Source organism: Anomaloglossus baeobatrachus, chromosome 3 (genome assembly GCF_048569485.1).
Source record: "Anomaloglossus baeobatrachus isolate aAnoBae1 chromosome 3, aAnoBae1.hap1, whole genome shotgun sequence".
Lineage (NCBI taxonomy): Eukaryota > Metazoa > Chordata > Amphibia > Anura > Aromobatidae > Anomaloglossus > Anomaloglossus baeobatrachus.
In genome coordinates this window covers 505122816-505137302 of record NC_134355.1, presented here as the reverse complement: position 1 = coordinate 505137302, position 14487 = coordinate 505122816, and the positions used below count along the sequence as shown (strand labels likewise).

At 41.9% G+C, this 14487-nt stretch overlaps 1 protein-coding gene across 1 annotated transcript in view; it reads left to right on the top strand.

Moving 5' to 3' along the window:
- SCHIP1 (schwannomin interacting protein 1) overlaps window positions 1–14487 on the top strand; it is a 709310-nt gene that overhangs the window by 183052 nt on the left and 511771 nt on the right. Inside the window, exon 4 of the mRNA XM_075340674.1 lies at window positions 6498–6648. Coding sequence (XP_075196789.1) covers window positions 6498–6648 — 151 coding nt within the window. The remainder of the gene's footprint in view (window positions 1–6497; window positions 6649–14487) is intronic.

The window sequence follows — 14487 nt, the reverse complement described above, 5'->3', positions numbered from 1 at the left end:
AAAATTTCTGTAATATACCTTAAATATAAAAATACAAGTAGGAATATATGTTTGCTCGTGGTCAATAGATGTGTCAAACTGCAATTATTGGGATTGCTGGCCACAACACCCTAACTTTTTTAATATGATGATAAATATATAATAGATGGAACAGTTCTCACTATAGTACCTCCACCTTTTATGCTTTTATTCTTTTGTTATAAATTTTTCTTTATCTTTATAAAAGTTTAAATGTTTTGAAAGTGACAAGGAAACAATACTTTTCAATTCACAGTGTACATCCAAAACATTCTCAGTCCTGTTGACCCTACTATTGTATATCATGACGGTCTAGTCGAAGAATTAGGCTGTGTGCGCACAGTGTGTTTTTGATGTTGTTTTTTCTGGTGCAGTTGTGTCACAAATCTGCATATCTATCTTTATGCCAGCAAAGTCAATGAGAATACAGAAGTGCTATGCGCATGTTGCTTATTTTTTCCTTGCAGATTTGGTGCAGAAAATCATCTGCAGCATGTGAATTGTTGGTGCGTTTTTCCTGCGTTCTTTAGCCCTTTCACCCATTGAATTCATTAAGAAAAAAGCATGGACCAAAAACGCACCATGGCTGTTTTGGTGCTTTTATCTACCAAATGTGCAGATTTGATGCAGAATATTTCTGCACCAAATACCATACTCACCGTGCACACATAGCCTTACCCAGTCTAGATAAATATTCTATTTCTTGTCTATGGCCAGTTAAAAGCAACCAGTTAGATAAACTGCCCTGAGCATCTGCGGCCTGCGACGTAATGTGGTTACTATGGGAACATGGCTGACTTTTCTGTCACAGTGTTGATGAATCAGGTTCACTTTTTTTCTATTTAATTACAGCCCATAAAGTCATGGATGATTGGTTTTCTATAAAATCATTTACACTACCCATAGGAATTTAGCGCATCATTCCTCTCCAGTTTGGCAGCACATCATCTAGCTGTAATGTGGACCGGCATCAAATCAGAGGGAGGTTTATCCGCTTTGATTTACTGTCAGACTGGCAGTGTGTCATAGAGAATGATTTCATACCAGTTGGCCTCTATACGGCATTACATTATCACTGACGTCCTCTGTAATACTTGCAGAGGCCCCAGTGCCACAACAACCTACCAATGAGAACAGGAGCAATGGTTGACTTACAGCCTTGTCCTATGCCGCCACAGGTCTAGAACATGTGCTGTATATACTCATTACAATTTCCATATTGCTTTGATTGTTGGGTTAGTAGAATAGGTATTTACTTTCTTCTGATCACTTTTAGCAAATTGACCATGTCCATCAGTGATGATCCTCACTGCACTACGGTAACATCATGCTCTACTGTATGTCTGATACATCCTGTTGACTCTTTAATTGCTTCCCATAGTGAATCATACTCTTCTCTCGTAACTGGATAATTACAGCCCCAGGTATTGTAATCAATACTTAAGGGATATAATGAGTGGTATGTACAATTGCTCTACATAGTCTGTTAATAATCATCTAATATATAAAGCTGAGTGTATGTGTGTGTGTATGTATGTGTGTATGTATGTCCGCTAAAGGAATCCGCACCGTCGCATTTACAATCACGAAATTTTGCACAGACGCCTCATGTGACCCAGGGAGCGTTGTAGACTATGTTTTGACAGAAAAATTTAATCCTGTGCTTTACAGTTAGTCTCTAAAATCCTGCCGCCATTAAACTGAATGGAGGTGGGAGCTATAGGTTATTAATAGCAACTGTCAGTGGTTGCTATAGGATCAAAATAAACTGTTAGTTGAAGCTTATGCGTGAGGTTATATGATGTCGGTGGAGAGATGGATAGAGAGACAAAAAAAGACAGACAGACAGAGACAGATGGGGAAAGAGACAGACAGATAGATGGGGAAAGAGACAGCCCTGGAAAGAGACAGCCCTGGAAAGACAGACGGGGAAATACACAGACAGGCAAAGACACAGACAGGTAAAGACACAGACGGTCAAAGACACAGACGGTCAAAGACACAGACGGTCAAAGACACAGACCTGGAAAGAGACAACCCTGGAAAGAGACAGACGGTCAAAGAGACAGATGGTCAAAGAGACAGACCTGGAAAGAGACAGACCTGGAAAGAGACAGACGGGGAAAGAGACAGCCCTGAAAAGAGTCAGTCCTAGAAAGAGTCATTGGGGCAAAGAGACAGCCCTGGAAAGAGACAGCCCTGGAAAGAGACAGCCCTGGAAAGAGACAGCCCTGGAAAGAGACAGCCCTGGAAAGAGACAGCCCTGGAAAGAGACAGACAGGGAAAGAGACGGACGGGGAAAGAGACAGCCCTGAAAAGAGACAGTCCTGGAAAGAGTCAGCTGGGCAAAGAGACAGGGAAGGAGACAGCCGGAGAAAGAGACAGCCCTGAAAAGAGACAGCCCTGAAAAGAGACAGCCCTGAAACGAGACAGCCCTGGAAAGAGACAGCCCTGGAAAGAGACAGATGGGGAAAGAGACAGACAGGGAAAGAGACAGACGGGGAAAGAGACAGCCCTGGAATGAGACAGCCCTGGAAACAGACAGACGGGGAAAGAGACAGCCCTGGAAAGAGACAGATGGGGAAAGGGACAGCCCTGGAAAGAGACAGCCCTAGAAAGAGACAGATGGGGAAAGAGACAGACGGGAAAGAGACAGACGGGGAAAGACACAGCCCTGAAAAGAGACAGTCCTGGAAAGAGTCAGCCGGGCAAAGAGACAGACCTGGAAAGAGACAGACCTGGAAGGAGACAGACCAAGACAGACGGAAAAGAGACAGACAGAGAAAGAGACAGACAGACACACACACATAGAGACAGACACAGAGATAGAGACAGACAGACACAGAGACGGAGACCGATAGACTGATACAAATACAGACAGAGATAGAAATAGTCAGACATAGACACAGACAGACAAGGAAAGACAGACAGAGAGACAGACAGACAGCGACACACAGACATAGACAGAGAGACAGTTACTATCCTGGGCAACGCCCGGGTACTACAGCTAGTATTGGATATCCTTTACATTTGTTGGTCTGAGCCTGTCTGGATATCTTCCCTGATTATTGCCATTTCTTTCTTGCCCCAATGATTAGAAGTGAGTGGATGCAAGAATATCTTACTTTTCAACCTATAACCACTGTTCCAGTAAGGCAGCTAAATAAAATCTAAACACTATTTACCTGCAGCATACTCCTATATCTACAGGTAGATACTGCTCATTGGCAGTTCCTTATTAGGACTCTGTTAGCACAGAACTAGAGATGAGCGAACATTTCAAAGTTCGGTTCACCGATCATTACCGAACATCCCCGTGTTTGACGAACAGTTCGGTGAACCTGTTCGGCTAACATACCGAGCCCATTGAATTCAATCCCCGCCCACTGGTGTCTCTGATTGGCTGCAGTCAGACCCCACCCTCAGTCAGCTCCTGTGATTGGTTGGAAGCACAGACCTTGTCTGCAGGCCTATCATGGTGTAAAATAAATAAGTAAAATTGGCATAGTGTCCCCCCATTTACTGATTGATATGCAGGCAGCAGCCCCCAGCCATGCGCTTGTCTTGGCTATAAAAATAAGAGGACCCGCATGCAGTTTTTTTAAAAATTATTTAAATTAAGAATTTTAAAAAACGGTGTGCGGTCCCCCCCAATTTTGACACCCAACCATGTTAAAGCCCAACAGCTGGTGGCTGGTATTCTCAGCCTGGGGAGACCCAGGGTTATTGGTCCCCCAGTCTGAAAATAGCAGCCTGCAGCTGCCCAGGCTTGCAGCATCCATTAGATGTCACAGTCCCGACACTTTACCCAGCTGTTCCTGATTGCTCTGGTGCGGTGGCAATTGAGGTAATAAGGGGTTAATGTCAACTAACAGCTGCCACTAAGCCTTAGATTAGTAATGGGAAGCATCTATGAGACCAACTTATTAATAATCTGTAATGGGATTATTACAATGGGAGCAACAGCACTTCAGAAAACTCATAGACTTTAGTGGCTTTAGGATAGGCATGCATATTTTGGTGCAGATTTCTCAAAAAATGCATTAAAATCCGCCTCAAAAAACGCACCATGTGCACAGGATCTTAGGGACTGAGGAAACAGGTTGTAATTTATAGTATACAAAAAAAGAAAAAAAATAAACATTAGGAGCAAAACAGTTACAATGCAGTTAACATGACAAGAATCTGCATAACTAATCATGCTAGCTAAATTTATGCATGAGATAGCGAAAATGACTGTTTATAAAATGAAAATAGTTTCACACTCAAAGATGTAGTTGATAGTGTGATATGGAGCTTGAAAGTTAAATGTTTAAAAGCATTGTTACCCTTTTGCTTGTCATCATTTTTTATGCATTGTTAATGAGTAAAAAAAAATATCTCTTAAGCCTATACCTATTACAGAATAAGGACCAGAATGTAAGCCCCTGACTGTCATGGTAACATATAGACACTCTATAGTTCACCTCCTTAAATGCCATGGCTTCCATTGATTACAGCATCTAATGGGAATGGGTTAATGGGGTTGTCTCAATGTCTTAAATAAATAAAAGGGCAAATGCTTGGGAAAACACAAAATTGCAATTTACCGCTTATTAAAAATCCTTTAAGTTCTCAAGAAGGAGGACATTTTTATTTTAGAGTTTCCTGCTCAATGCCAAGTTCATCGACCACCTCTGCAGTCTATGCGGCCGGTTTTCTAGGTAATGAGCATGCTTGTAGAGCTACTAGACTCAGTGGGGCTCCTTTGTTGACACATATGCAAACTGCCACTGCTTGTAGCATGTCACAGCACACAGTTCAGACAGGCAGCATGACAATGCCACTGGTCTGAAATGTCAATCATCAGGAGCACTCCGCCCCTCAACAAGCAGGAAGGGATGAACATCTGAAGAAAGAAGAGGTTTACACAACCTTTTTAGCACCTAGTATTTGTTATTTCATTTTACTATGCCATTATAAAAACAGGGACTTGCAAGCTGGCTGCCTCTTAAAGGAAACTTACTAACAAACTCATTATTATTATTGCAACATCAGCATTAATTCAATCAGTTTGTCTCTTTGCATCAAATGTTTTGAAACTTGTGAACTCAAACAATTTTTGATTTGTTTAAATTGCCCGAGAAAATGGCAGCCATTACTTTACCCAATCTGGAAGATTGTATCAGTCATTGAAGACTCAACTTACCCTGGTTCAGCCATGTGGGCTTCCCTGCAATGCATTGCAGCTACCACACCACATTTTGGGATTAATCTGAATAATAAGATTTCATCGCTCACAGCTTAGCAATAGAGATAAGAAGAGAACGCCATAAAACAGTGAAAAAAACATTAAAAATGGCGTGTGACATCAGAGTCACATACAGTCACGGCCGAAAGTATTGGCACTATTGAAATTGTTCCAGAAAATGAGGTATTTCTTGCAGGAAATTATTGCAATTACACATTTTGTATTCACATGTTTATTTCCTTTGTGTGTATTGGAACAACACTATAAAAAATAGAGAAAAAAAAGCAAATTGGACATAATTACACAACTCCAAAAATGGTCAGGACAAAATTGTTGGCACCCTCAACTTGACATTTGGTTGCACACACTTTGGAGTAAATAACTACAATCAATTGCTTCCTATAACCGTTAACAATCTTCTCCCACCTCTCAGCTGGAATTTTGGACCACTCTTCTTTCGTAAACTGCTCCAAGTCTCTCATATTTGAAGGGAACCTTCTCCCAACAGCAATTTTAAGATCTAGTTTCCACAGGTGTTCAATGGGATTTAGATTCGGAATCATTGATAGCCACTTCAAAACTCCAGCAGTTTCCATCTGTTCCATCAGAGTTTCCCTTCCAGCCATGAGTAACCTGGGTTGAGGGCTCCGCTCCAAGCCGCAGGCCTCATGAAGAGAAGAGAAAAAAGAGGTGATGGTGTCGTGTCCCAGAACTGGTGTGCTGGGTAGACTGACTGAAGATTGTGTGAGTTTGCTCCTACTTCTACCCCAAGTGGAACCCGCCCCCCAGGTGGCTGGCTTCAGTGACCGGAGAAGACCCATGCCTCGCTATCGCCAACTCCCTGCCACCCTAAGCCAGCCCCCCTGTGAGAAGGCTCCTAAGCTCTATGTAAAGTGTGAATGGGAAACACCGGTGATTAATCCCCTCCTTACCAGAGGTGACTATCGCACCTTAACTAAGGTGCAATACTCTGTGGCTATTGGAGCCTCAGGGGCGCCACATATACATATTTTTTCATATTAATTTTCCGGGCAAAAGATTTGTTCACATCTAATAGTGAACATTGACCAGACTGCAGCTCCACTTTACCTTTATGATGGCAGATTAATACAGAGACAAAAAAAACATGGAAAAGCTTTACTGGTTCATTTAGTTATTTGTGTTTGACATCTGAAAAGGGATTTTAAGTGTATTATTGAATAATAATAGTATAATATTTTATTAACGCATATACATATATTCAATTTAGCATACAGCGGGCATGGAGAGATTACCTTCAGCGTCAGGATTCCTTGAATACAAACTGTATGGAAAAACGCAGTCCATCTCCATCTTCTATGTCCTCAGACAAAATGAGCAGCTCTATCAGTATGAATACATTCTCAGATGGCAGCACTCCTGTAAGTACAGATGATCCTCTTATTAATGGTTATTGCTGACATTAAGGTTTTTCCTTCAAATGTAATTTTACAATAATTATTATTTTTGTAATGTTATATTATAGAGTTACCACCAGAGGGCATCAAACCATAGGTATCTTTATGCAGTCTGACAGATTGTCCCAAGTTTCTATTGAAGGGCTTGTGTGAATGTTACAGAATTAAATTTTATGTACAATTGTTATAAAAATATTAATATTAACTGATGACTTTATGTTTGGATTTGTGGTGTAGTGTTAATTATATTCGTCAAATTGATGTACACTATACTGTATAAGAGCAGTTGCACTTGGCTGCTACAAATAATGAATTGCCCTTCTGAAGTCTTCTGCTTAAAGAAGTCCTCCCATGAAGATTTATTTTTTACAAAAAATGTGTATATGTTGTAAGGGATCACTTTTTTTGACAGCAGTAAGATATATGCACAGGTTCACTGGTTCTGGTGCAAAATACATTAAAGATTATTCAGTAAAAAGTCAACATAAACACAAACACTTTCTTCTTTTGACTTTCTCTGGGTCAAAGGAAGAGATAAATAAAATAGTTGAAGGAAGGTGCCATCCTTCGCCAAGGAGCCTCTCTGTGCAGATGTGACTTCAGGTGGGGTGCATGACACTTACTGGTTTCTTCGGACCGGTGTCCATCATCCCACTGCAAGTTGTTGTAGACAGTAACACACACACCAGAGCTCACTTAGTCAACCAGAAATGTTCAATTTTATTCTTCACACGGTTATGACAACCATGGTCTTCTTTTCCTTCCTTCCTCTCAGTTTGCGGTACTCCTTGACCTGTTCCTCTCCACTATCTTGGATCTTATCCTTAAGCTCCAGAGTCTGTGTCTCCTTTCCCCGAACTCTGTTCACCTTCGTTCAATTCTGGGCCCCAGTCGCTTTCAAACCAAACAACTCTCTAAAGCTACTTTCACACCTCCGGCTTTTGCAATGCGGCACAATCCGGCACTTTGCAGGAAAACCGCAACCGGTTTTTTTTTGCTGCCGGTTGCGTTTTTCCTGCATAGACTTTAATTAGTGCCGCATTGTGCCGCATGGGCTTGCGTTCGGTCCGGTTTTTGCCGCATGCGGCAGATTTAGCCGATGCGGCGGCCGGATGGAACGTTCCCTGCAACGTTTTTTGCTCCGGCAAAAAAAACCGCATCGCGCCGCATCCGCCCGATGCGGCGCTTTTCCCAATGCATCCCTATGGATGCCGGATGCGGCAATATGCGGTAAAAACCGCATCCGGCCGCCGCATGCGGTTTTTGCCACTGCGCATGCTCAGTAGCATGCCGCAAGCCGCAAAAACCGGACCGGCCGCATGTAAAAAACTTATGCAAAGGATGCGGTGTTTTCACCGCATCCGTTGCATAGGCTTCACAGCCGGATTGAGCCGCAGAGCTCAAACCGGATGTGTGAAAGTAGCCTAAGCCTGCTGAGGGGAGCCTTAGGCTCCACATCTCTCAAGGTTACCTCAAGGTTCCCTGACTGGTCCCAGCACTGAAGCCATGTCTTTTCACAGTTTATAACCCTATTCCAGCACTGGCATCTCTCGAGACCTTTTAACTGTCGTCTTTCCCCACATCTGTCACTTCCCCTTTAACCCTGCCTCTTCCATTTTGCCGCTATCTCTGTCCAACCACTAAGTGGCCCCTTTGATGACAGTTCCACTCTACTGTTCCTGGAATCTGCACCCAGTTAGCAGCATTACATATTAACATGTACAATTGGTATAACCTATAGAATACATGGAATAAACAGTTCAGGGGCAAGTCCACCTTCTACATATTTCATATAACATTATGAGCTCATCCGTTTAAATGAATGCACGGCTTTTCCTTGTCAGCCTCAGAACAAGACATTTCGGTCTTATTCCCTCTCCACATAAACCCCTTCTGAGAGAGCTTAGCTACTTTATGTGACCTAGGCAGCCAGACAAACCTGGTCTGTAAGTATCGGAGCTGCTAGTCCCACCTTGCAACCCTGGCCACTCCTAAAACCAAAACCCAAAATAAGGGCCCATTAAAAACCCTCTCACCGCTATAGGTGCTGGAACCTGCCTTCTGGGTTACACATCATCGAGGTTAGTCACCTTGGTGATACATACACTCCACCCAGCGCCTGTCCACCTGCCATCTTACAATGTGTGTGTAACTTAGTTTAATTGTCTTAACATAATCACCTACCACTGCTCTCTCTAGGATCCAGCACTGGTCAGCTCCTCTTCTCAGTGAAGTCACCACTATTCAGACTATCGCTCCATGTTCTATGCGTGAGCTGTAAGTCACTTTTACAGTGAAAGTCTATGAAGACTCGTTCTGACGCTCCATAGACTTATATCGTAAAAGCCACATCTGGGTCACTCAAAGCGCCGTGTGATCTAGAGAGTCTGCGGATTGGTGACATAATTTAGAAGAGGAGCAGAATGGTGCTGGATCCCGGAAAGAGCAGCAGTAGTTGAGTATATTAATTCACTCACAGTACACTACATATACATTTATTAAAAAAAAAAAAAAAATCTTCATAGGTGTGCTATATTATGCATGGTGTTTTCAGATATTTTATTTGTATGAGGTTTGTTGATTTTCTGATCTAGTTCCTGCTTCGTGGTGCCCTTATCCTTGTGGAGTCCTCTGCCTAAACTGCAAGTCAGGGCTATGACTATACTCGAAATGTGTACATTTTAAATAACATTTATTTCTATTTGTGTAAATATGATGTGATTGCTTGAATATATGCAAGTGCGGTCTACTGGCAGAGGCTAATACCTATTCCCAGTATTGGACCTTATGAATGACTTTTTGAAAGAATGGTTGCCAAATATGGTTGGCAACAAAAGTATAAATACATTTTCCCTAATGTGATTAAGATCAGGATTACTTAATCTTAAGCCTACTTTACACCTTACGATCCAGCATACGATATCGTATGCGATCGTAACCGCCCCCATCGTATGTGCGGCACATTCAATTTGTTTCATGTGCCGCACAAACGATTAACCCCCGTCACACGTACTTACCTGTCCATACAACCTCGCTGTGGGCGGCAAACGTCCACTTCCTGGAGTGGGAGGGACGTTCGGCGTCACAGCGACGTCACGCGGCAGCTGACCAATAGAAGCAGAGGGGCGGAGCTGAGCGGGAAGTAAACATCCTACCCACCTCCTTCCCTCAGCATTGCTGGCTGGGAGCCGCAGGACGCTGGTAAGATATGTTCATCGTTCCCGGGGTGTCACACACTGCGATGTGTGCTACCCCGGGTACGATGAACAATCTGACGTTCAATTCTAGAGAAATTAACGATGTGCGTGCGATGAACGTTTTACCATTCAATCGCAATCGCACGTACCTGTCACACACTGCAATGTACCTTACGACGTGACCCCGCCAACACATTGTAAGGTACATTTCAGCGTGTAAAGCGGGCTTTACTCTTGGGCTGCTTCAGGAGTTGTAGTTTTCTGCAATAAAACAGATCTGGGAAGAGAGTACAGTCGATAGATTGCATTTTCCTTTTTGTGCAGCGATCCATCAAAGAACTACGCTGTGTTGTCTAAGACCTGTGCAGTTTGTTGGACAAGGAAAACTGCGCTTTGTAGTGTCTTCCTAATGTGATGTATCAGCTGTGCAGTATAACTACTCTTCTTCTCAGTAAATTGAAGCTGCATCCCCCTCCTCTCCCTTTCATTTACTATTTTGCACTAGATGTTCTTTTGGTGACAGATGTAGTGAATATTTACAGAGCAGATGATATGGAAAAGAAAGAGGGGGTTCAGGCTGATGGAAAATTTTCCGTAGTTAGACATATAATAAAATGAAGTAAATTCACATGTACTACTGCTTATGCAAATTGTAGCACTTGGTGTACAGAACATACTGTCATTTTCATCTTCTGTTATTACTGTATAGGGTGCAAGCTGGATGGAGTAGGAGGATATCAAAGTACTGAATATGCACATCTGTTTGTGTCTACAGGAGTTCAGTCGCATGCCTCCATTTCTAATCACCTGTCCTTAATAGCCAGCAGCTGTGATGCACAGACACAGTGATAAATATGCAATGTCACAATGAACATCTATTATTCTGGTATTTAGAATTACAGTTGGTTAAGATTTATGCTCAGATTCCATTAAACTAGCTTACAACTAAAAAAATCTACATTTGAGATAACCGCAGGAAGAAATTAAAGGGAACCTGTCAGGTGAAGTATGCAACCAGAGCCACGAGCAGTTCTGGGTGCATATTGCTAATCCCTGCCTAACCGTCCCTGTATCTAGTAGCATACATAAAGAGATCTTTAGAAAAAGTATTTCTAAAGATCTTTTATTATATGCTAATGAATGCAGGGACTAGTTACAAGGGCGTTAGTTGCTGCTCTCATTCCACCCTCTAAGCATGTCCCTCAGGGGAGTGCAAACATGCTATTCAATGCAGCATTATCAGTGATGACGCGCATACCTGTGTTTGCTGTCACCACTGATTAGAATGCCCCACAATTCTGGTCATGCGTACTATGAAGCCGGTTGTATGCATCCCGGCTTCAGAGAGGTCTAGTGCGCATGACTGGATGTGCGATGACTTCACATCCTTGCGCACTGACCCAAAGCCCGTCGTCTGAGGCGGTGCAACAGACAGAGGTACATATGTCACTGCTGATGATGACTTTGGGCCATGGGTATTGATTAGCATGTTAGCACACCCATGCTACCATGCTAAGAGGGTGGAATGAGCGCAGGAACTAACGTCCTTGTGACTAGTCTCCGTGCTAATTAGCATATCATAGAGGATCTTTAGAAATATGTTTTCTAAAAATCTCTTTACGTATGCTACTAGATGCAGGGACAGTTAGGCAGGGATTAGCAATATGCACCCAGAACTGATCGTGGTTATGAGTGCATATTGCACCTGACAGGTTCACTTTAAAAGAAATACAGCCTATATTTGTAACAAAAATCATAGCAGCAAGACACATTGTGATCAATTGTGAGTCCAATTAAATCTGAAACTTTGTTATGGAAACTTGTTTCTGCCATGGGACACAATAGTCCTGCTGCAAATATCTGATGCTTCTGGAAAAACGTACCATAAGATTTTGGAATTTGTTTGCATCATCATCATCATCATCATCATCAAAAAACTTATCTTTATGTTTAGGCACTGGTATTGGATGGGAAAGTCTGACATGTAGTCACATTTTATCCCAAATAGGTTTGATGGCGTTGATGTTATTGATCTGTTGACAGGGACAGATGGTGTGACAGGAGTGGATCTTATCCATTGCCACATGTGGCGCATATGTCCTAAAATGTCTTTATATTCAGAATATCTTACATTTCTCCACCTGAAGTAAAGAGCCCAAATCCCTAACGCAGTCCCACACTATTATCTCTCCTCCAGTACATTATAATGTAGGCACTATCCATTCCAGCAGATTTTGTTCTCGGAGTATAAGTTGAAAGCAGTTTTGTCCATCAAACTGTCAAATAGTGAAATGTAATTAATCATTCTGAAGAACACATTTCGACTGCTCCATAGGTAGCGTCAGAGTGTTTTCCACCTTTCCACCTGACACTTGTCCCCCTCCACTTGGTGATTTTAAGGTTTTGCAGCTGCTCAACCATGAAAATCTATTCCTTGAAACACCAAACACACAGTTCTGTGTCACTTCGAGGGACATTGGGACCTCAATAGTGAGTGATGCCACAGACGGTAGACTTTTCTGCATGCTCCGAGCTACGTGTTTTCAGCACTCAACAAGGTCCTGCTCTGTGAGTTGCCATGGTCTACTGCTTCGTAGCTGAGCTGTTGTTACTTCTACACGCTTCCATTTCACAATAATGGCACTTACAGCTGAACGTGGGACATCTAGCAGATCAAAAATGTCATGTACTGGCATGTATGACAGGGTCATGTGTAAAGGTCACTGAGCTGTTCAATATGACCCATAGTACTGATTTATGGAGATTGCATGGCTGTGTATTTGATCTTCAGGTTATGTTTGAAATGGACATGACGAATATAACTGAACTTAATAATTAAGAGTTATGTTAACATATAATAATTGAGTTGTGTTAACATTCTTTGGGTCATATAGTGATGCAACGTGCATATTAGGATTCATGTAGAAGACCACATTTTCAGTCCAGTCCAAGTGCAATCTGACAAAACATCGGATCACACTTGATCCAATGTTATTTAAAGAGAACTTGTCAGAAGGATTTAGAACTATAAAGTAAATACATGGCCATAATGGCGCAGTGATGCTGATTAAGTACATACCTGCAGTGAATAAATCCGATCTTTGGTGGCTGAATAATCTTCCTCTAAAGTTTTCATGATGACGTCATTTGTGCATCTAGGTGGGACTTGGGAGGCAGGGTCTTCTTCTTTTTCTCTGACCCTCTGTCTTTTACCTCTTTTTTTCTACAGTTACATTGATTATTCAGTGACCTGCAATGGCACCATTTTATTGAAGATCATGCTCAGTGTGATTCTACAAACTGTCTTCAATAAAATGTTGTCAGATGCGGTGCATGGGCAGAGCAAAATTTCAGCTTAATGAAAAGGTAGTTGAGCTTAAATCTTGCTCTACACATGAGCCGCATCTGGCACCATTTTATTGAAGACCTGCAGACCACAGAATCACATAGCACATGTGCTGCCCACCACATTCATGGCAGCGGCGGTGCGGAATTATAAAAAGGAGGCAGGTCATTGAATAACTGAGTGTATCATGTTGTCCGCAAGGAAAAACCCAGGCATGGGCTGCATATACTCCAAAGGGAAAAGAACATCCAGCAGACAAAGGCAGGAAAAATAAAACTCTGACTTTATTCAATTCTTTAAGAAACAGTCACAGCGGTACAGGCACCAACAGATCTCACAGGATGTACGATCCAACGTGTTTCAGCAAAAAAGTAGTTATGTCTAATTCATGGAACAAATGTCAGCGAAAATGGAAAAATTTATATTTTTGTCATTTTTTTTTCTCATTTCTTTATAGTAGTTTTATAGGAACAAAAGAATCTGACTTCTTCCTTCACCTACATAGAGATGCAGTATATATCTATATGTCTATGTAGCTGAATAATCTGCTTCTGGCTTCTCTGCGTGCAACACAAGTCAAGATTACCAAATGCTCCTCTGCCTCTCAATATAGGCAGTGGCTCAATGATAGAGCTGCAGCCTATGGACAAAGAGCTCACAAATTTGTTGTTGTCCTGGTAAACCAGAGCAGATGAAAATTTAATGTATGCACTGCTCTTCTTGAGTTAATTTATTCGCTGCACTGAGGGGAGGAGCCGGGACAAGAGCATTTAACAGCGAGACTGTGGGAGAGAGCACTCAAATCGGGACAGTCCTGCTGAATCTGGGACGGTTGGGAGGTATGAGTAAGATGATACATGATTTAAGAGTCAGCATTTGACCATGTTTTATAAAGAAATCTTTTTTGTATGCAAAATATTGCAATGTAAGCTACTTTGTTCTCGATGATAAATTATGTGCAGGATTTTATGCCCTAATTGTTTAATAAGCAAACTGATTAATATTCATGCAAAAAAAATAGAAATATAAAATGGGCACAGTGAGAACTACAAAATGCAATAACTTGTTTTTAAATTCATTTACGTAATAACAGTAAAATGTACATTACAAGAAACTACACATTATATGTAAAGTATATCATGAGTGGGGGTACGTCCCACAAGATGTATAAGCAGTATATCACTTTAACAGAATTATGATTGACAGTAAAATATCTCATGCACACGCTACAGAGAAAAATCTGCAATGTAAATTCACTGA